Source organism: Canis lupus, chromosome 24, assembly GCF_048164855.1.
Source record: "Canis lupus baileyi chromosome 24, mCanLup2.hap1, whole genome shotgun sequence".
Lineage (NCBI taxonomy): Eukaryota > Metazoa > Chordata > Mammalia > Carnivora > Canidae > Canis > Canis lupus.
In genome coordinates this window covers 48,654,104-48,677,452 of record NC_132861.1, presented here as the reverse complement: position 1 = coordinate 48,677,452, position 23,349 = coordinate 48,654,104, and the positions used below count along the sequence as shown (strand labels likewise).

The 23,349-nt window shown below is 51.7% G+C and overlaps 1 protein-coding gene across 9 annotated transcripts in view; it reads right to left on the bottom strand.

Moving 5' to 3' along the window:
• The window catches only part of AGAP1 (ArfGAP with GTPase domain, ankyrin repeat and PH domain 1), a 529,933-nt gene that overhangs the window by 127,447 nt on the left and 379,137 nt on the right, over positions 1–23,349 (bottom strand). For 6 of the 9 annotated variants that reach the window (XR_012016792.1, XM_072796783.1, XM_072796784.1 and 3 more), the window contains one exon: positions 3,722–3,883. The exons of the other annotated variants lie outside the window; for them this stretch is intronic. Coding sequence is in view for 5 of the 6 variants with exons in the window: in XM_072796783.1 (XP_072652884.1) it covers positions 3,722–3,883 (162 nt within the window). In the remaining variant the exon portion in view is untranslated. The remainder of the gene's footprint in view (positions 1–3,721; positions 3,884–23,349) is intronic. 9 annotated transcript variants of the gene reach the window in all.

Below are 23,349 nucleotides of genomic sequence, written 5' to 3'. Positions count from 1 at the left end.
CCGCGACAGCTGACCGTGAACGCTGGTACAGCAGGGAACTGGCTGGACAGGATGTCCTTCCTTCCGTCAGGAGCACTGACAGGCTTCAGGTGGACGACAGCCACATTTCTGGCTTTTGAGGCAGCATTAGACCGAGGATATTCTACTTCTAGCTCGTACTTTCTGAACGAGCAGGTCACCAAGGTAAAAAAAAATCTGGCACCAGGATCGTTGGCTTGGCTGGGGAGTGGAACAGAGGTGCACAGAGGCACTCAGGAAGCTGGGGGCAGGCCCTCAGGAGACAACGGCCGATAGCACACACCCCTGCCCTCTCAAGAGCCTTCTGGTCTACTGCACTCATGCCAGGGTTGGGCACAGGCTTCCCCAGGGATTTCTAGGAGGCGCCATCAAAGGCATGAGCAGCACCTTGCTTCTTTCTGGGGCTTCCTCTGTACCTTCTGTCTCTGCCTTGGATATGGGCCCGTGTGGCTGGCGCCCTTTGGCTTCTGCTTGGGTTTAGTCAAAGAGGGGGCAGGTAGGAGATCAGAGGCAAGGAGGGAATGAAGTCAGGGCTGTCCTGCTGGTCCCTCTCTGGGCCACCATGGGCCAAGTATGTCCTTCAGCTAAAGGCCATAGCTCCTGACTGGAGGCCTTGCCCAGACCTTGCTCTCTCCAGGTCCTGATAGCTGGCCCCTCCGCTGCCCGTTCCACTCCTGGGGTTCTGCACCACCCCTGTAGCTCTCTTCCCACACCTCTGCAGACGGCCCCATGGTAAACTCTCCTCGATGACCCAGCTTGAGGGGGCCATGTTCTCCCCTGGGGACCCTGACTGAAGCAGCGTTCAATGGAACTTTGTTTTTCTTATACTCTGAAGAGGTTTGAATCTAGTCATCTGTTCCAATGGCTTATGTCAAAAACCGTATCATTCAACTACTTTTCAAATGTCTTCTAGAGAACTTTTTATATCTACAACTCCAAGTTTTCGCCATGAGGTCAGTCAGCAGAGAATACAGTGGAAGCAACCAGTCACAGTGCTTTACAGGAAAGAGAAATAGATATATTTTCTGATAATTAAAATTGAACAGTATCCTCTAAAAATAAAACCAATACAACTAGCTGTAACTTCAAGAATGGATGTTTAGACAGTTTACGCCATTTACTTGAAGGAGCTAATAGCTGTCAAGACTATTGCAAAATATTGTGTATCATTGAATCTAAAATGACCTTAATTGTAGGTCGTTTCACGACTTCAGAGATGTTAAATAGTGAAAAAAAAAATGCGTACCTTAGAAATAATGAAATATAGCATGTCTCGCAAAAAATGACTCATTTACTGTTTTGTATGTAACCTTTTCTAGGGTGAAATGATACATTTTCTTTTTACAGAGAACCTGTTGCCTTATTTCCTCCTGGAAAGATGTCAGGGCCATTGGTATCACAGACACAATAATCTGTTAACTAGGAATCGAGGGGCGGCTTCCCTTCTGATCACTGGTGTTGAATTTCTGAACACACGTCAACCATTACTCATCGTCCATGCTTGAGACGCTGTGCAGATTTCCAATTTGGGTGTTTCTATGGTGCCGGGGAAGTCTGTCTTTCTGTCTGTGTCACCGCTGCAGCAGTGAGGCCTTTTAATCAACGGGTCCATGGTTGTTTGTGCGTTGAGGATCTGTCTCAGCCTTATACGCTATTGCTCAGAGCCCAGGATACGATCCCAGTAACTCAGAAAACAGGCTGGGAGCTTCTCAGGTGTCCTACAAGCTCACGGATACTCCTCAAACTTCCTTCAATTCACCACCGGCCGACTGGGACGCTGGTTTCAAGCAGCAGAGTCCAGTTAGACACGCAACCACTGATTGTTTATTAAGGCTCTATCTTACTAACGTAGTATTCTCGACGTCGGTAGGTGGGTAGGATGTAATTAAGAAGTGTCAAGGGATCCCTGGGTGGCGCAGCGGTTTCGCGCCTGTCTTTGGCCCAGGGCGTGATCCTGGAGACCCGGGATCGAATCCCACATCGGGCTCCCGGTGCATGGAGCCTGCTCCTCCCTCTGCCTGTGTCTCTGCCTCTCTCTCTCTCTCTATCATAAAAAAAAAAAAAAAAAAAAGTGTCAAATACGTGTAGTGTACTTACAGGTGGACCAGAAAATCAGTTTCTATCAAGTGGTCCTTTTGAAAAAAGTCATCGGTGAGAAGCATGACATACCCAGTGAGATGTTCATCTGTGACTTGGACTGGAGGCCCTTCCCTACAGCAAATCGTACTCTCCCCCTGGGCACATGTGGCACATGTCACCCACCCAGGTGAGGGCCCAGGCTTCTTCCTGGTTTTATTCCAAACCTCCCATTAGGGTGGGGTGTGGCCACATGTACATGGCCAGGGCTGGGACCTCTTTGTTAACGGGCTGTTTGAAAGAGTCTCCAAAACACTTGGCATCAGTAGCTGACTCCTTTCTACCGCGAAGGTCAGTAAAGTCTGGGTGGGTGCTCAGATCAGTGATCATTTATTTTTCATCACTGATGATACAACAGAATCATCCCCATTTATCGTAACAGGAGAAAATCGGTTTTTATTGGCCAAACTAGTTAGCAGGGAGCCTATGGGAGGCAATATGGTAAGAAATGTAAAGAAGGCGGCTTTCAGACTCTTCCCTGTTCCGCCACCGCGAGAGCCCCGGAGCCGCTGGACACCCTCAACCTCCAGAACCACGCTGCCCTCAACTCACAGAATCATGTAAGCAACAAACTCCGCGCACGCACCGTAAACTCTGTTCCTTTCCTGCTAAAGTAGGCATTGTGGGCTTACGGGCTCGTGGCTGGAGACCAGGAGGGAATAAGCCACTTTCTGTAACGCTTCAAACCGTAGTTCTGAACTCAAGTAGAGGATTCAGGAAGAGCACGGCAGAAACAGAGAAAGAAAAAGGGTATAAGTTACAGAAGTATTTCTGGCGCGTGTGGAACACTTGTTGAAGACCGACTCTTTCCCTATTGATGGTGTCACAAATGACAATTCCTGTTAAATGATGATGCTACGAATTTTTTATTTTCCTTTGAAGTATCTCTTCAGCTTATTATAACTGCATTAATTTTGTCTCTCGTCACGTGTGTGTGCGCGCGCGCGTGCATGCATCTCCACTTTGCATCTGTGGAATAAAAAAGATAAATCCATCCGAAGGCGCCACTTCAGAAAGCTCCCATCAGGCCATGACTGAGAATAAAAACCAAGGGCTCAACAGGTCAAAGGAGAACCAAGATAAACCGTGACAAACCGAGACAACTGGAATATAAATAGAGCCCACGGAACAAAAAGAGCGGACGGACGCCCACAGAAGGAACGTGGATCAGGATGTGTTGCCGAGAGCCAGAGGTGGGGAAGCTGTCTTGTGAGAATCAAGGCCAGCCACTAGCAGGAAAGACGGCTAGGACGGGAGGGGCCCCCGTCGACCCCGGGTGCGGAGGCAGGGCAAGACCCAGAGGTGCTGTCACCCCAGGCGCGTCACGGAGAGACCACGTTACCTTCTATGGGACGGCGACTGCCAGAGGCAGGAGGGCTGACCTGGCTGAAGGGTCCTGAGAACCGGGGATGGGAGGGCTCCGAGGGCCCTCTGGGGCCACCCCGTGCGGTGACCAGCCTGGGGGCCACCTGTGGTCCTGAGGGCATGCGACTACCCCCAGTTGGAAACATCAAAAGTAATTTCCGGGAACGCAGACTGTCGCCCCGAAGTCCCCGGGAGACCTTACCTTCAGCGGTGCCGGAGAGCCCGTCGGCTTTGAAGTTGCTGGTGCTTTTCTTCCTCCGGTGTTTTTTTCTGTTGGCGTGAGGGGAGGGGGGCGGGTCGAGCTTGGGGCTGGTGGTGCTGGAGATACTTGGGCTGGAGCACACGGAGTCGCCCAGCCCCGTGTCTGCCATGGGACCGGAAAAGGCAAAAGAACGCACAAGTTAACACTTAACAGAGTGGACTTTGCGGCAACGCGAAAGCAACGTTCCTCCAGTACCCTAAGCGGCCCCGCCAGGCTGGGCAGCCGGACGGCACGGACCGGAGGCCCCGGGGCACCCGCGACAAGTTCACGGGGCCATTCGCTCTCATGTACCACCTGCCATTAAAAAAAAAAAAAAAAAAAAAAAAGGCCTTTATTTCTGGATTGTCTGTAGGCTGTGGGGAATTTCAGGTTCTCCGCTTTGCAGGACTGGTGTTCTGGAAAAGCGAAGTGAGGAGTCCATGCTTTTTGCCAGTCTATTTTCCCTTCGCACAATGACCGTGATACATTAGAAGAGAAATAAAGACATCTGAGGACGCACGCGAGGGTGTTTTTGTGGGTGGCTCTGCTTCGGTGCGTGCACATAGGAGAGCGGGAATCCGACTCTCCCCTCCACCCGCGGCGTCACACATGACTGCGCCATCAGTTTTTTATTAGGGCAACACGGCACGCCGCGTCTCTCTCGCCATAGCAGACCTGCCGATTTTTGATTCACTGAAGCTATTTATAAAACTTTAAGACCGGTGCACCAAATGTGCTAATTCACTGTAAGTGAAACTCAATTTAGCGTGCCCATCTTTCTCTTTATCAAAGAGAACACCGGAGCCGTGCTGAAAAGAGCGGGGAACGAACACGGAATTCCACCGGAATGAGAGAGTCCTCCCAAAATGTGAAGGTGAGGCACCATCCAAACACCTGCAGAGCCTGAAGAACTCTTCATCTCATGAGTCAGCAGCTCTGTAAACTCCAAGGACACCAAGCGCTCAGCAAGGCTGTCCGGTCAGTCACCGAGTATTTTATGAGCACCTACTGTGGGCCATCCTTCTAGGTGCTTGGGATCCAACACCGAGAAACACAGATTAGGATTCCCCCCAAGTGGTCACCCATCTAGACGCAGAAGGTGCTAAAGGGTCAGGAGAGGGAGCGGGACTGCGGGGAGGCCTGGCCACCCCCGGGCCCCTGAGGTTGGTCAACGGGGTCCACTGAAGCACTGTTAATTAACCATTTTGAGGCGTCTCAGGAAGGGTGACAGTTGGGTGTCTCAGGGGCCTTCCCTCCGCAGAGACTGACGTCCCTCCTCTTCCACCAGCCTCTCGCCCTCCCGGGCCAGGCATCTGGTAAACCTCTCGGGCTAACTTCACCCGAGGCACAGCCTGCAGGCTGGAGCCCCCCCTCTGCTGCTTCCGTGGCTGTTCTGGGCGGGAGACCAGGCTGGAGAAGGCTGGGGCTGCCAAGAGGAGTCTCTATTCAGAGTCACCCCTTCTTTTTGGCCTGCCTCTGCAGCTTGCCCTGGCCTGGTCCTGCCCACCCCCCCCCACCCCCCCGCCCCCAGGCCTGGGCCAAGCAGCTGACATGTCTCTCTCCTTCCAGCACTCCACCTTTCTTTTTCAGACATTTTTTTTAAAATACAATACTCATCTAAAAGTAGCAATTCTTGCACGTATTTTAAAAATACTACATCCCACTGGGTATCAGGTGAAAACTGTAAATACTCCCTCCAAAAAAGGGTTATTCTAAGTAACATGTGCACACAATTTCAGAGGGTTCAGAGACCGCCTGGTGTTGCTAAGGAGTCTTGGGATCTGAGAGCATCAGGTGGTCCTAAAACAACCCTCATACGATGTTACTCAATGCTCACACCTTAGAATCAATTATTTTATTGTTCATTTCCGTATCTTGTGTGTAGGCTGCAAGTCTTCATGCACTCTCTGACCTATCCTCTCTGACTATTCAGTGTAAAGGCCCTACCCTGTGTCAGGCATGGTGACAGGCAATGGGGGAGCAGCTGTCACAGTGACCGTCCCCACCCCTGACGAGCTGAGCCCTCATCACGGAGGCAGACGAGGAAAACGGGCAAGGACAACGGGCCTCTGCTCAGGCAGGGCTGGCCTTCTGCTATTGCCCTCTGTCCCTTGGGCATCCACTCAATTCAACGCACCATTTTCATTCGCAACTGTGCGTCCTAATCCTCACGTCACTCCACTGCTGTAATGCTCTCTCCCCAACTAATGTTTCTCATCTCTGAACTACGGATCCCAAAGTTGGGCTTTCTGCACTCGGATGTCTGTCTGTCGGCTGGATCTAACTGGCACGCTGATTCCCCGGGGCAGCTAAAGATGCCCATGTCCCCGCGCAGGATGCTGAACGTGGAGTGGCGGCACCGTCATCACACAAGCATCCCCAGGTCCCTCCCCTCACCCAGTACTTCTTTTTTAAGGCATGCACCAGTATTTCTTTGCAAGATGTTAAGAATCTACTCCTGAGTTACATGTCGTCACAGGACAGCCGCCACACACGTGTGGCGGCTCTACCTCTGGACTATTTCCTTCCAGTATTATTTGTGTGTCCTGTAACAGCACATGGTCTTGAATGGAATGGCTAAGTCATCCTGGTGCCCCACGCGGCAGGGCAAGTCCCTGCACAGTTATCCTTCACGAGTGCCCTATTCATTGTGAGCACGTGACTTCGTATATCCACCCAAGTCAACGGAAAGGACGTGAAACGAGGAGGGGTCAAAACAGAGCCTCAAACTTTCAGACACAACAACGCACGACTAGAAGCACTGGAGGGGGGCCACCCAACAAGACCCACCAGATACGTCACATCGTCTGTACGTCCCACTCTCAGAGCCTTGGACTCGCCTACAGAGAAACTACCCAACACTTTTGCAGACACTTTGCTGAAGGGCTACATGGCCACCCAACTTACAGATTTTTGACAATTTTAAAACACTAAAGGGAAATCCATGTAATGTTTTCTCCCCTTAATGAACTATCCTGTTTAATCAAGTCACTGTTTCCTTTTCTGTATATGCACAAAGCACTTCTCTAACAACCTAATTTAGAATCGGACTTGGGAATGACCTTAAACTCACTGGCATACTGGTCATGATTCACCTTCCTGGGGAACAGAATGACATGTGACTGTTTCTAGGGATTTCCCTCCATTCCAGATGTAGAAAATTGTTCCTAAAATCATTAACAGAGACCTGGCAATTTCATTCCCAAGTTTTTTGGTATCTTGGAATATTCGTAATTGAGAGAGAAATCCCTGACCCACTTGAAGCAAGTAGCTGAGTGGCATCCTTGAGGAGGAGCCACATGGCAGCAAAGACACCCCCTTCCCTCCGGAGAACCATCAGCAGCCCCTCCAGCCTTCTTTTCCACGGGCACCCTTGAACATCAGGGGGTCCATTCACCTGTGGCTCCGCAGCCCCACTAACCCACTGGCTCTCAATGGGAAACCCCTGCCCAGGGACGTCTGGTAACGCCTGCAGATATTTCTGGTTATCAGACTGAGACAGGTGGAGGTGCAACAGGCATCGAGTAGGAGATGCTGAGAAACACCTCACAACACACAGGACAGTTCGCGACGCAAAACCCCAACAGGTCTAAACTGTCAACAGGGAGAGACATACGGGATATGAATTGTTCCATTCCTCATCAGCTGATCGGTCTCCTCCTGGAGTCCCCGTCGGTACCGTGCAAACTCCCTCATGGGAGCAAACCTCTCAGAACACTCGTGTCATCTGCTATGATGTGGCTCTCCCCAGGGGACACACCTCCCAGATGAGGGCACTGGTGTCCCACCCCAGGAAGCACACAGGTGGGGTAGTTGTTCTCCCCGCCCCTGGGCACTGCTTCCTGACCACTCTCCCTCTCTCCAGCTCTACCCCCTTGAAGCGATGCCCACTGCCCCACCTGTGAGCCTGCTCACACCACTGACCCCTGGCATCTGCCCCTTCTTTGCTCACTCACTGTTTCAGCAGCAGCTCACCCTGTTCTCACTCAGGAGGGACAACATCCGGCTCCTCCCAGGTGCTCACTTCAGCGTCCTGGCCTCTCCAGCCTCAGCCTCCACCTCGCTAAGCTCCTTCCTTCCCTCCAGCCCTCGTGGCCCTAACCCAGGCCCGCCACGGGGAGCCAGCTCCTCTGGGGCTTATATCTGTCTCCCCTGCTCCGGGGAGCCACCCTCTGAGGGGTGATCTGTGGTGCCCTCCTTCCTCTACCTTTCCTGACCATTAGACCAACTTCCACCACCCCCCCTGCTCGGCGCCTGGGCCCAGGCCCTGCTGGAGGCACACAGCCTCATGCCCGCTGGCCGCCTTTACAAGTAGGACCCCAGAGCTGGGCTGGGGCGGGAACTCCGGCCTGCCCTGCCATCCACCACATTCCTGGAGTCAAGCCGCTCCCCACTCTCCAGGGGGCCGTATCACACCGCCTGGGGTCTCAGTGCCCCACACCTCACTCCATTCCCCACAGAGGCGTCATTTTTCATGTTGCCAAAAACAAAACAAAAGAGAAAAACCAAACCCAAAAAGCAGCAATCAGACAAGAGCATCCTCCTTCCTATCCCTGGTCCCCACAGACCTGGGGCCTACCCCCCTGCCCCCCCACGCTGGGAGCCGAACTCTTCCCCATCTTGCCCCTGGAGGGACCCTGCCCCCCGCCTTTCATACCCTCTCCAGCCTGCATCAAACGTGCTGTATCATTGTACTGCCTCCCGTTTCTAACAAAACCCTCCGTGACCCCATGCCCTCGCCCAGCCACCACCTGATTTCTGATCCTCTTTAAAGCAGAGCCCCCTGAGCCTCTCCCTTCTTTGCAGCTTGTGTCTGGTCATGGCTGACCCCGCTCCAGTCAAGTGCGCCCCACCGGCCGCTGCCATGCCCTTGCTGGGGCCGCCAGCACCGCCACAGCCCCGTCAGTGGACAAGCCCCAGCGGGACTGTGCGGGTCTGGCCTCAAGGTCCCCTCTTCTGTGCAGAGGCCAGAGTGAGCTTGACGTGAGTCAGATCACAGGGACAGCAGGAAGGTCTGGGTCTTAGAAGCCAAAGGGGAGGCCCCTGGAGAGGCTTCCCCCACTCTGGCCACTGCCCACGAGGCCATCCAGTCCCATGGCCTCATGTGCCAGGGGCCACTCACCACGTGTGACGCTCCACCACCCACGGGTGTGGTCCCTGCTGACAAGTGCCTTCCTGGCGGGTGCGAGCCTTATGAAGGCAGGGATTTGCTTCAGCCTCTTAAACGGGACACAGCTGGGAATAGATTTGGGATGAAAATGGGAGTTCCCTGCACACTTTGGAATTCAGTTTTCTAACGAGTTGACCTCTTCGAGATGCGCCCACACAGGTGGACGGCACTGCTTTCCGGTGTGTAACCGAGAAGCGCTCTGTGACGTGGCTGTAACACCACGGGCATACTCGAGTTTCCAGCAGTCGGGGGCCTGTTGTCAGGTAGCACCTAACTCCACGAAGGCAGCCTATTTACACCGAGACTACTTCCCTCCGAGACGCCTTATACGCGCCACTTACGCTTCACGAGCACTGAGCGCTCTACGCGCCAGCTCCAGCCAGGCACCTGGGGTTCATCACAGAACAAAGGGCAAAAATCCCTGCCCCCGGAGCCCATTTCCAAGGAGCAAAGGAATGCCTATCTGACTTTTTGCGTGATGCCTCCACAAAAAAGCGTTTTCCTGGGGCCATGCTACTTGAATAGAGAAGGGGGGGGGCTCATGAGCGTGGTGAGCACGTCAGCTGTAAGTATGTGTTCACAGTGTGTAAGTTCACACAAGTGCCCCTGCGCACAGACAGGAGGAAGCAAGAAGCCGTCTAAGCCACCCCCTGGGTCGAGCGGGCCAGCGGCCCTAGGGCTCCCCTCGAGAGACACAAACGTGACTTGGGACCACTGCTTGGGCCATCAGGACTCAGAGACTGAGTGTGTGATGACAGGGAGACAAGGTGCCACCGAGTCAGGAGAAGGCCCTGGTGTCGGGGAGACACATGAGCCCTAACCCAGCCACTGGAGGGAAGGATGGAGACGAGCTTTTAGGATGACACGGGGTTGGCATGAGGAAAACAGAAAAGCAGGACCACCGTTTGTAAGGCCTGTAAATCCTATTTCAGACAAGGAGGAAGATGGAGAAGGTAACTGGTGTGCACAAAGCACTTGGGATCCACGAGTCCTGCCATCTGCTGTGCGCAGGGCCCAGGTCCCACCCAGAGGAATACCCCTGCTCCCATTTAGAGACGGCAAGCCAGTGCCAGGGCCAGTGACTTCCCATCACCCTGCAGGGAAGGTGGAGCTCCATCTCTATGGTCTCCTCCACGTCCATCACTGCCCCCATGCCCCGCGGCCCCCTCGGGCTGGGTGTCTACTGTGGGTGGCAATGGACACAAGTAGCTGGAAAAACCAGCTGCTCAGGCCGGGGGTCGGGGGTGCAGGCAGAGCTCAGGAGTGTAGGCCTGGGGTTGGGGTGCCTGGGGTCAGGGGTGCAGGCTTGGGGTCGGGGAGTACCTGGGGTCAAGGGTACAGGCCTGGGGTCGGAGGTGCCCAGGGTTGGGGGTACAGGCCTGGGGTCGGTGTGCAGGCCTGGGGTATGGGTGTGCAGGCCTGGGGTCGAGGGGTGAAGGCAGAGCTCAGGAGTGCAGGCCCGGGGTCGGGGGGTGCAGGCCCAGGTCAGAGGTACAGGCAGAGCTCAGGGGTACAGGCCCAGGGTTGGGGGTGCAGGCATAGCTCAGGAGTGCAGACTTGGGGTCAGGGGGTACAGACCGAGCTCAGGGGTGCAGGCCTGGGGTTGGGGGTGCAGGCATAGCTCAGGAGTACAGCCCCGGGATCGGGGGCACAGGCATAGCTCGGGGGTGCAGGCCGAGCTCAGGAGTGCAGGCCCGGGGTCGGGGGGTGCAGGCCCAGGTCAGGGGTGCAGGCATAGCTCAGGAGTGCAGACTTGGGGTCGGGGGCACAGGCATAGCTCAGGGGTGCAGGCTGAGCTCAGGAGTGCAGACCCCGGGGTCAGGGGGTGTAGGCCGAGCTCAGGGGCACAGGCATAGCTCAGGAGCACAGGTCCAGGGTAGGGGGTGCAGGCCGAGCTCGGGGGTGCAGGCTGAGCTCAGGAGTACAGGCCCGGGGTCAGGGGGTGCAGCCCAGGGTCGGGGGCTGGATGGCAGGCGAGGCCGGGCTGCCGCCAGAGCAGGGTGCGTATGCCCAGCCTGGCGGCCTGGCCAGGGGAGGCCCCCCTACAGCGCCGGGCGCCAACCTGGCCAGGGAGCCACAATCGTGGCACGGGGAAAGCAGCGCTGGTGTTACGCGGACGGAGCCAAGGAGCGGGGGACCCTGGAGGGGGCGGGGGGGGGGGGCGGAGGCTGGCGGCGGGTCACGCGGGGAGAGCTCGGTTTCTGGGCGGCTGGGCCCTGAGCGGCGTATTAACGCCCCCGGCTCCCGGATCTCGAGAACTCCCCTTCCAGAGTTGTTTAACATTCCTCCGGTTTAAAATATGAGCAATCAAAATGTACTAGGCTTCCATGCTGTGCTTTTCCATTTCCGACGACTTCTCTTGCCTGACAAGGTATCCCTCAAAGTGAAGAGGCCCGGAAAGCCCGGCCGCCGACACTGTAAATGAGCCCCAGCCGCAGCCCACGGACGCCATCCGCTCCTGCCATCCGCTCCTCCCGGCTGAATACAAATAACGCATTTTATTTTGTATCAATTACTGGGCACCGGGACGGCCGACGACAGAGCTAAGTACGGGGGGGGGGGGGAGGCGAGAAGAGAGGCATGCCAAATTAAAAAAAAGCCAGCGCCTCATTACTCCACATCTAAACCGGCTTTGACGGAGGGACGCGGGGTCCCCGGGCCGCGGGGCGCCGAGCCGGGATGGGCCGGGCCGATGGGTGCTCGGCGGCAGCCATTAGTTCTTCCCAATCGGGCATCAATGTTCAACGCACACCCCAAAAAATATATAATATGAGCAATAATGATAACAATCTGCAGTCTCTCCAGGCTCCGGTACGTGAAGTATGAGTCAAAGACGCGCCTCACTTTTCACTCGGAGAGCTGACAAGCATGACCGGAGGGGAATAAAATAACATTCCGTTCGCATAAATATCAAGCAGCCTGCTTGAGACGGATGGCCAGGAATGTATTCTTAGCTATCATTCCGGCAGACAGGCCCAAGGACACTCATAACTTATTTTACAATCATTTAGTTTCAGCTCAAGTGGAAAACGTGACAACTTATCTCTGCTGACAAGATGCCATATCGAACCTTACAATTAACTCTCCTCCGATTATCTGCCCAGCCGATCATTAGCTGGGCCATTTCTGATGAACTGTTGCGGGGAGCTTGCCTCGGTGATAGCCGTCACTGCCAGGTGTGTAGATAGGTTTTTGATATCCTGGCTGATATTCAAATACGCTGGGCTCCGTGCGTGTGGCTCTCGAGGCCCTGCCGCTCCCAAGTGTCTGGAAAAGCATCTGCTGGGGAGGGAGGGGAGGCGTCCTTCGGCCCTGTGCTGGAAAGGGGCACCCCAGAACCACGAGGGGCCCGCAACAGCTATTGCTCTTACGGCTGCCGCTGAGCTGGCCGTCCCCGTGCACGTCCCTGGTCCCTGCCGAGGTCAGAGGTCAGGCCCTTCCCGGACTCTGGAGGGAGCACGTGCCCACCACGCTTCCTTAGTGGGCTCGGGTCTGGAGCGGAGACGCCAAGAAGGTGCTGCGGGAAGCCACCCCCACCACCAGAGGAGCTGCTAACAGTCCCCAGGGGGCTGGCTGGCTGTCCGTTTCCCATGTGTCGAAGACAGATATGAAAACCTTAAAATGCGTGTTCGTAGGAAGTACGCACCTCTATAAAAACAAAGGCGGCAGGAGAAAGGTAAAGGACAAGTGCGTGCGTACCGGCCCTCCTCCTCTCCCGCTCTCACATACTCATTTGGCAGAATTAGGTGGCATATATTCCTGAAAATCTTTTTTATTTCCCCTTTTGGGTATTAAAAGAATACAAAATGATCAAAGACAAGGCTATTTGTCGGTGCTGGGCTGGGGGCGGGGGGCATCAGTGGAGGGCAAAGACCTTCTGAAAACCCAAGATGAGGTCACGCAGGAGCCAGGGAATTAAAACACATTTCCTTCGAGACAAGGCCAACCATATAAAGCTCATTTGGATCTTTAAGAAGGGCTCTGTTCTTTCTGAAGCTCAGAGAGATGTGCGGGCTGGTAAATAAAGAACAGGCCACCTCTGCCATCCAAGGAAATCACAACATCCCGGCCTCTGTTAAAAGGTGAGTGTGAAGTGAAGTTCAAAACCTCGCCCCTTCTCACAGTCCTTTTGACGGGAGCTTTCAACAGGAGGAGGTTTACAATCTCTGAAGATGTTTCAGAGACTGGTACATTGTCCGGTTCCCTTTGCCGCTCACGGCGCTCACGCAGAGGTACATGGTGTCAGAAGAAGGGGCAGCAGGGACACGATGGGGGTTCGAGGAAGATGACATGTGTTGGGGGAAGGAAGAGACACCACAGTGTTAGACTGAGTTACAAAGTGGGGAGGAAAGGGATATAATAGGAGGGGCCAGAGTGGAGAGAAAATGTGGGGGAGAACCATCTCCTACCTGGGCCGCGCTCCATCGCACCAACATGTCTCTGTAAATGAAGCTGAAGGCCTGGGACTGATCTTCATTTACGTGGAGCCCTTACTGACTGAAATGTGTGTCTGTGATAGCCTTAAAAAGATAAGCACAAGGCTGATCACTAATCAGGGTGCAGGATTCCTTTTTTTTTTTTTTTTTTGAGATGATGAAAATGTTCTAAAACAGACTGTGTTGATGGTTGCACATCTCTGTGTATCCACTAAGACTCCTGAATTGTACACTTTGAGCGAGCGAGTGTATTGTTAGGTGAGTTTTATCTCAACGAAGCTGTTAAAAGAGAGAGGGAGAGAGAGAAAGAAAAGAGGGGGGATGGTCATTGCATTAAATGCTATGACGCAATCGAATACGGAAAGCAAAAGAAGTCAACGTCATAGTCTAGCAAGATGCACGGATGGGATCAGGGTGAGGGTGAGGAAGCGGCCTGGGGGTTGGAGGAGACGGACGGCCTGGGCCTCCAGCCACCTGCCAGGACCTGGCTCTACACTTCAGGTGAATGCAGACCCTGGAATGTTCCGTCCTTCTCGGAGGGACCTGTCCCAGTCTTCCCCTCATCCTGCGGAGCCCAGCACATGGCTGCAGGCAGGGCACCCTTGCTCCTCTTGTCTCCCTAGTTATCTCTCATGCCGGATGGCCAGCTTGCATTGAATACCACCATCTCATCGTAGGGGATGAAAGGTAGAGCATGTTGTGGTCGAGTGAGGCCGACAGCCTGAGGAAGTCAATGTGGGGACATGCTGGGAAGGAACATATTAGGGAATGCAAGTCAGGGTTTTGTACTTGAGGGTATAAATCACATTGTTCTCTACTTGATTTTTTTAGCTGAATTAATCCAGCGTACTCCGAAAAATGGAAAGGCGCTCTGAGCAGTGCCGTTGGGAAGAAATGAAATCATTTCAAGAGACGTCTGTTTCTTCCCAGCCTTCTCTCTTTTTACATAATCAGCCACAACCATTTCTCAAGTTTGGTGCTTACGATGAGTGACTGACAAAGAGATCCCGGTTCACGTGGGAGAGGCTCCACTGGCTGAGCAGGGCTGGGGGAGAGCTGAGCATGTCTCAATTAGAGAAGTTAATTAAATGTACGTGGCTCCCTCTCTGATAATGTAAATTTCTCATCTTTAGGAATTTAGCTGTTTCTATGAAAAGTCACACAGAGTCAAATTACCAACTGCTGCACAGAAAGCATCCTGTCAGGGCAGGAAAATCTATGGGTTTTTAGTAGGTAAGGCCGGGGGGCGGGGGGTGGGCGGCGGCTGTCCAGGGTCCTGAACAGGTTCACTCAGGGCATTGTGTTCAAGGTTCAGCCATCCCCAAATAAGGCTGCTTCCTCATGACACATCCCTGCTCTTAACCTGCTGGCACCATGTGGTTTGAAGAAATAGAGTGCTGGTGTCTTCAGCTTTAAGAAAATCTGATACATAGACACCCAGACTGAAAAAAGAGGTAATTTGGTTGGGACATATCGCACTGCTCCAGTTCAATTGTTTAAAACCAACCAACCAAAAAAAAAAAAAAAAAAAAAAAAAAAATCAAGAAGAACAGAATACATTTCTTACTTCGCTTAATTGTTTCTTTCCTGCTTAGGATGGATTTCAAATGTTGACCGAAACCAACACTTCTGCATATTTTTAATATTTGGAATTATGACATTAGGGCAGTTTTCAACATGTGGGCACAAGAAAATACATATTTGTGGGGCTCTGGATATATGCTGCTAAGCTCTGTGCCAGTCTCGCCAGCAGGGTGTGAGGTCGTCCAAACCACGTCCTTGACGCCTGCGTACTGTGTGCTGCCCAATTCGCATTTCAGCTCCTTTCCTGCCCACCTCCGCGAAGCAGCCATGGTCCTCAGAATGGCCTATATCGAGTGGCATAAGATGGAAGCATATCAAGGGCAGGGAGAGAACCACAATGTGTTCCATGAAGAGGAACTGGCACAGCTGAAGAATCAGAAAAGCAGCTCAAAATCCTAGCCAGGCCACTGGGCTATATGACCTGGGATGATTCAGGTCCATCAGCCTCAATTTCTTCACATGTAAAATGGGCAAAACAGCCCTCCTGAACACCTGCTCATGCCCCAACCTGCTGTTTCTCCATCTTGGTCAACAGCACCCACATCCTGCTGCTGCTCAGGCCAGAGGCCCTGGGCCGTCCTGATGCCTCCCTTCCTCTCATATCCTACACCCCATCCAAGAAGACACTGAGCCACACTGTGCTTCGGCCGTGTGCTCAGCGTGGTGGTGGGCCAGCTGCCAGACAGGTGGATAGACGGCAGAACTGCTCACCAGCATTTGGCTCTCTTCTAGAGTTCCAACAACACCAGTACACAAAACACAGCTCCCGTCCTAGAGAGCTTCCATTCTAGTGCAAAAATATTACCAACAGACACACACACACGTTCATAGGCATCAGAAGAATGATGGTACGTGCTGTGGACAGATGTGAAGCACAGAGGGAGATGGGGAGTCTGGACGGAGTGTGAATCCTGAAAACCACGCAGAGCCACAAAGGGTAGTCAGGTGTCCTAAAACAATGATCATCCCGTAAGTGTAAACCAAGGGCTCTCAACACAGAAAACTACACATTACTGGTATCAAAATATTATAAACGTAGGGGGAAAGTCTGGTAACTGTCAGAAAGGATCTTGGGAGATTTAAGATAGTCCATCACCCCAACTAGACAAACCACGGTGCTGGTAACAGGCCACTCGAGGGTTCCTCAGTGGTGGGAGCGCCAGGGCCAGATGAGCTTCACCATGACCTCTGGACCCTCTTCCAGCTCCCTCTGAACCCAGGGCTCTGACCACCGCCTTCCCTCGGAGTGCTGGGATTTGGTCTGTGGTGTTTCTCTCTGTGGTAGTGTTCCTCTGATTTTCTAACTTCTTTATATGAGCCAGTCGGGCACCAACCAGCAAAACCGGGGGCTCAGTAAAAAGGTCTTTGGAAAAAAGAGACTGTCCCAAGACACAGTGGACAGCACAAGGAATGTAAGTGTGAGTCAAGGTTTTCTGAATGCCGCAGGAAACAGAAGTCCAGTCTATCTAGAATTGTACGTTTCAGACCTGGAGATTTTTAAATATTATTTAAAGGCCGGCTGAAAATTCTGTATTAAGTATCCTCACAGTTTTGAGTATTTTGCAGAATACATTATTTTACCATACGAAGATGATAAATTATATCTTTTTAAAAAGATCTCCACTCAGCCTCAGGCATCCCCTGTAACATTTTCTTACGTTTCAAGTCAATGGTTATTTTCGTTTTGAACGAAATCAAATGCTAATTTGCAAAGTCAGAGAAATGATATCTCATCATTTAAGATGATACTTGAAAAACTTCTCGTTCTGTGTGATTTCACTAGTCTCTCCTAAACCGTGGGACAGGAAGCTTGATTATGAAAAGGGACCCTGACGGTTCCCAAGCCTTTATTGATGGTGGGTGGCACGCCACCGTCAGAGGGGTGAGAGCACTGTGGTATCAGGTGCCTCAAACGGAAGGTCCGGCCACTTGAAAGAGAGGCCCCACAAGCCTCAGAAACTCCATCCCCTTCCACCACACCTGGGCCCTAACAATAGCTCCAGTCAATGGGCTTGAGGCTACTGTGTGGGGCTCCCTTGCTCCCTGAGCCACGCAGCCCACGAGAGAACTCTCAGCGGTTGGGTTCCATTGGTAATCCATCCACAGGAAGCCTTGGAGCTGATGGAGGGCAACCGGCAACCACTCAGAACCACAGGTGATGACTGACGCTCAGCACTTAGGGGAGCATGACCTTGACTACATATTCAGGGAGTGTGTACATGGACATGTGCAGACTCCATAGTTACTGATCTGACAGATAACCACCCGATGCCTGTGTTGTGGGGTGTGCTCGTTCTGGGTTAGGCCCTGGGGAAAGAGCAGCAAACAAAACAGAAAGACAGGATGGGTTTAAAACACAGAAACAAATAATAGTGCAAAACCCTAATGGACTAATCCAATTGCAATTCCGCATCGCTACAGATGGATTTGTGCGGATGCAGAAGATACCAAAATACGTGAACCAAACTTTGCATCAGGAGCTCCCTTCGGTACCTGTTCTGTATCGGAATAACTTTTTAACAAAATAAACATTTTTGGGGAAAAATCTACAAACAGCCCCCTCTCCATATTTAGATGTGAAAATTTGTCCCATGGAATTTTTTTTTTTTTTGGCAAAGTATGAAATGACTCCTTTAACAGCCACTGAAAGTATATTTCTCTTCCTGCTGTTACAGAATTTTGCTAACCTGCTGCTAATGACTAATGACTATGCTACATATTTTATGTAGATTCCAAGGCTGGGGTTGACCTCTAACTCTTCTGCCTGAAAACCAGATATTATCAACCCACTCATGTCTCTAACTAGTGGCAGGTGAGCCGCGGCAGCACACTCATTTGAATAAGGAAGTTGAGACGGTAAGGTCATCCGTTTATTGAGTCCTGGAATCAATCTGGTGTGACATTAATGAGAAGATGAGGTTAACGACTTCTTACTTTTGACACACTATTAAAACACTGTATTTAAAATATTTACCAGGTCACAAATATGTAGCAGGTCCAGATGGCAAACGAGGAGATCCGAGTGGACTGTTTCCCATCCAAAATCTATAGTTAAGATTTCTCCTTGTTGCAAAGGAGACCGTATCTATCCTACGTTGGGCAAGCTCTAAAGTTCTAGGGGTGTAAAAACAGCCCAGGCCACGAAGGGATGAGTGGGCTGGCGTGGTGCGACGCATCTGAAGGCCAAGATTCTGATCGTGTGACATAAGAGGATACGGTTGATTTTGTGCTAGCATAAAACGAGTGACTCCCATGGGTGGTACCCGTGAGAAATCAAGGTGTCCCCAAGCTTAATGAGGGTGACGCTCTCAGTTTATGCCTGTTTCTCACCATAATTATTAACACATGGGCACCTCAATCTTTTTTTTATAAAGATCTTATTTATTTACTTATTTATTTACTTAATTACTTGACAGCGCGCACACACGTGCGCGCATGAGCAGAGGGAAAGGAAAAGAATCTCAAGCGGACTCTGCGCTTAGCATGGAGCCCAACGTGGGGCTCAAACCCATGACTCTGAGATCATGACCTGAGCCACCCATGGGCACCACAGTCTTAATCCCGCTCTGCAACCATTTCCCAAAATGAGAAAAAGAACAAAGCTCCTAGGAAACCCAGGAATTTTGACTATTAGGATTTGGGCAAGTAAGAGGTTTCATGAAAATGGGAAGAATGCCTCTGAAAAGCTGCCCTGAATCTTTGTGCTCTGTGCCACCGAATCTCCTGACAATCTTGTGTCAAACTCCAATCAAGAAACCCACCTGGACTAGTAAGTACAGGAAAAGTTTGTAACGTGACAGATCATTTTAACCGGACTGAAAACCTGTCAAATTTTATACTTGGGATAACTGCCTTCACCGATAACCCCACGGATAGAGATACCAGGAGTAGTATCTTCGTTCAGAACCGTAGACCGAAGCTCATTTCGCTTCTGAAGTGCAGTTTAAAGCACAGCCTTTTTCAATGGATAATAATATTGGTCAAGTGAGTGGCTCTTATTTTGTCTTTTCCCCCCAAATGACAAATCGCTGTCATCTCTAAAATCAATGGTGGTGTGTAAAACCTAGGATTGAACTTGCTTCTGACAAAAAGCAGTTAATAATTCAGCATTACTTCTAGAACATTCTTTTAAAGAAAAGAACAGGCTTCATTGCTGCTACAACAGTTTTATCGTCTTACTTCTACCAATTGTCTTGGAACTTGGGCTTTGTCCTGGCAAAAAATAAAATAAAATGCAACATGATAAAGTGTTCGGAGAGTCTGAGTGGGATCTGCTTTGAGTTAAAGCATTTTCTTTATCGTGGCTAAAAATTTTGTCAATATAGTTCAATCAGACACTATGGTTGATCTTTGGGGAAATTGCTGTAAAATAAAATGAAAGATAAGATTGTGTTCCCAAACATAATAACTGACATTTTTCTCTTTTTCCTTAAGCAGAAGCCCAGCCCCCTGTGGCTGACGGAAGGGTCAGTGGAGGGTGCAGCAGCCCCAGCACGAGAAGTGGAATCTGCCGCTTGCTATTCATCAAAGAATCGCTCATTCCCATTCTTCCCTACTGCTGCCTTTTATCCCCTGGGGTGAGGTTAAAAGAAGCAACTACCCACCAGCCTCCCCAACCAGGATGTGGGCCTCCTCCCTGCCTCCGCGGCTCTGCCCGCCCCCTTCCTCAGGAATACATTTCTTTTCCTCTTCTCCCCCCACTTTGGCAGAAGGTTCCTGACGAGCCACAATTTTCTCCTGAATGCACTCTTGCCAGACATCCCTGCCCACACACCCTGGGATGGCCCACCGTCCAGCAGTGGCCGGGGCTGTCTCCGGTCTTGGGGATTCTACGGCTCTGGGGGCTGCGGGAGACTCTGCGTTGCCCCCAGGAAGCAGGGCTTCCAGGTCCTCTGGACATGGGGACAGAAAGGGTCTCTCATTCCACGTTTATGCGGACCCCAGCATCACCCCACTTCCCTGGGTCTCATACTGCAGTGTACACGTGTCCGGCCCCAACTGGCTTTTACCAGTAAACACCTCCCTCTCTGCTCCCGGTGGCCAAGGGCTCTCGGGAGCAGCCCCACTGCTGCTTCTAGAATCCTCTCAGACTCCCTGGCTCTGGCCACAGAAAAGGAAGAAATGGGTGTATATATTTTCTGCTGTGAGATTCAGGTTCATGTTCTAATTCTAGATCCAGGGGCACTTCTCCACAAGGAAAGTGGTCTCCCTCTTTTGAGCACACTTTGTCATTCGGCTCGACCCGAGACCCTGACCTTCGGGGGGCGGGCAGCTGTCCAAGGGACAGGACATCCCACGGGCCGGGAGAGGCAGCCTGGCAGGGGCAGCTCAGCTCTCCCGCGTGGTGCGCGCAGCGAGGGCGACTACGTCGATTTTGCTCTTAGTTTATGAGGCAGAGTGGGAAATAGAAAAAAAAGGAGATGTTGGTAGGAGTGAAAAGACCATGGCACCGACAAGCTTAATGCAAAATGGGCACAAAGATGGAATTCGCTAGGCATGCTCAAAGTAACAAACCCATATAGCCTTGGCTACGCGGGGGATTTAAGCGATCTGCTCAATTGTGAAGAAAGAGAACAAAATGATGACATGGAGACAGCGTGCAGAAGAACAGGCTGAGATGAGGCATAATTAGGACTTTCACAGTGTTTTCGAGCCCCTCTGGGGAAGCACGGCCCTCTTGTGCAGCGTTACAGCTACGCTTCTTACGAATTCAACTTCAATACGCATTTGCAGGAAGAAATTAGAAGCGAGATTACACACACAAAAGTAGGGGGTCTGTTGATGTCTGACTTCTCACCCGGGACTTGGCAGAAACAGGTCTGCTGGCTCGAGCCGGGCTTCGCGCCGGGAGAGGAGGGGACGGGCAAGAGCAGGGTTCAGAGCCCTTGCTCCTCGTCCCGGCAGGCGAGGCTAAGCATGGACTAGGAAACCCTGGATTTGTTCAATATAATTAAACTCTAGGCTGAGGCCCATCCTACTGCAGCCGATTCCAGTTTGTGGACGGCACCACTCACTGCAGGAATGACGTCGGCCCGGTGGGAGACGGAGCCAGGCTCTGCAGAGCTTCACCACCACCCACTTGCTGTTTGGTTGGGTCTTTCCATGTCTCTAATTCTCCCGAGTGGCATGTGGCACAAATGGGGGTGGGGACAAAGGCGTCCCGGCTCTCCCACTGCGGCCCCCAGGGCCCCGAACCTCCCCCAGCCCCTCCATAGCCAGGCAAGGACCACTTTCTATCACCACAAAGACTCACTGCTCTTCTTTTTGGATAAATTAAGGTTTCGAAGTGAATATATCTCTACCTACAAGTGTTGATTCGCAAATGTTGACCTCTTAGTTTCCCTAACTACAGAATTCATATTTGAAATGACTTCATTTAAAATGCTTTGATGCAAATAGTCCGCATTTACTGTTGGAAGACGAAAAGAGAATGGGAAAAAACATTTACGATCTTGGAGATGTCGGCAGTCTTTCTATTGAGGTGACTTTTACACATGTGCGTGCAGGCGGGCGCGGAGGCAGGCCGGCCCGGCCCATGGCTCGGGCTCCCATCTGTGTGTCACCTGCATCACACATGATGCCCTGCCAGCTGTGTGACCGTGGGCAAATTGTTCAAACTCTTGAAGAGTCCATTTTCTCAGTTAAAAATGAGGATAATGACGGCACCACCTCACAGAGCCATCCAGGACGTTGGATGAGCGCTGTATGAAAAGCACCCAATCCAGGGCGACCATGTAGCAGATAGTAACAGCCAGCTGTTCATCCCATTATCTAAAACCTGAGGGAACGTTCACTGGGTGGACACAGAGCAGGGTGGCAGAGGGTTCTAGGGCTCGGGAGCTGAGCTGGGAACTTGGCCATGTCCCCACCCCCCCCCATGTTCAGGTGGTGGAAGGTGACAAAACAGTAGAGGGGGAAATCACAAAGGTGATGAGGGGGGCAGAGGAAGTAAGGCAGGGAAGAGGGGTGGAGGTCACCAAGGCCGCATGGGTGAGGCGGTCTCTGCTGGGGCACCAGGGCGGGGACAGGTCTCCCAGTGCAGCTCTGGAAAAGGCGCTGGTGGGATGGACATGCGGGGTGGGCCGCAGGAGGGCGAGGCTCGGGCCCCTTCACGTGACAAGGACTCCCAGGAAGGTCTTTCCAGAGACAGTGGCCTTCTCGTGGCTCTGCAGCACCCCCTTGCAGGGGCTTACCACGATTTACGTAACCAGCCCCCTACTGCTGGTCAGAGAGGTTGCTGCCAATTTACCAGCTGTTTTTAAACAGAGTGGAAAGTGAACATATTTACAGCTAAAGTCAGTTAGGATATAATCCAACTTTGGAAATGAATAAGAATACAGATACACACGGAAGGGTGTAGTCTCCCCAAACTGAAAACTTAGTACATAGAGTTGCTTGTTTTTTGGTTTGTTTTTTTTTTTTAAAGATTTTATTTACTTATTTGACAGAGAGAGAGAGAGAGAGAGAGAGAGAGACAAAGAGAGAGCACAGGCAGGGGGAGCAGCAGAGGGAGAGGAAAGAGTAGGCTGCCACCTGAACAGGAGCCTGATGCAGGACTCGATCCCAGGACCGCGGGATCATGACTCCAGCTGAAGCAGATGCTTAGTCGACTGAGCCACCCAGGAGTCCCCAGAGTTTGTTTTTAAAGCAAAAAAGTTTCTCTGCATTTTCATTTTTTCCTAAACTACAATGTTTAATAATTAGGGGGAAAAAGGCAAAGTTATTATTGCAAAAATTAATGAAGGCAAATGGTAGTTAGCCACTCGCCAGAGGGAAGAAGTCAGGCTTACCAAAATGGGTTGACACATGCACAGCCGACACCAGTGTGACACTGTGTTCTAGCCAAAGGACAGACGTCACATCCATTTACTGGTGGCACTTTTATACTAGTGCCTCTATCATCTATGTGTCTAAAAACTAAAAAAATCTTTTTTTTTTAACTTTTTCTTCAAAGATTCTAACCCATTTATTCATGAGAGACACAGACAGAGAGGCAGAGACACAGGCAGAGGGAGACGCAGGCTCCCTGCAGGGAGCCCGATGTGGACTCAATCCCAGGACCCCGGGGTCACGCCCTGAGCTCAAGGCAGAGGTTCAACCGCTGAGCCACCCAGGAGCTCCCCCACACAAGGGGTTTAATAATTGCACCCCAATCAAAGAATATTTTAAATGAAAAACAGACTAGGGGACACCTGGGTGACTCTGTGGTTGGGCGTCTGCTTTTGGCCCAGGGCGTGATCCTGGAGACCCAGGATCCAGTCCCATGTTGGGCTCCCTGCATGGAGCCTGCTTCTCCCTCTTTCTGTGTCTCTGCCTCTCTTGGTCTCTCTCATGAATCAATAAAATCTTAAAAAAAATTGAAAAACAGACTATAAATTAACACAATTCTAAGGAAAAAA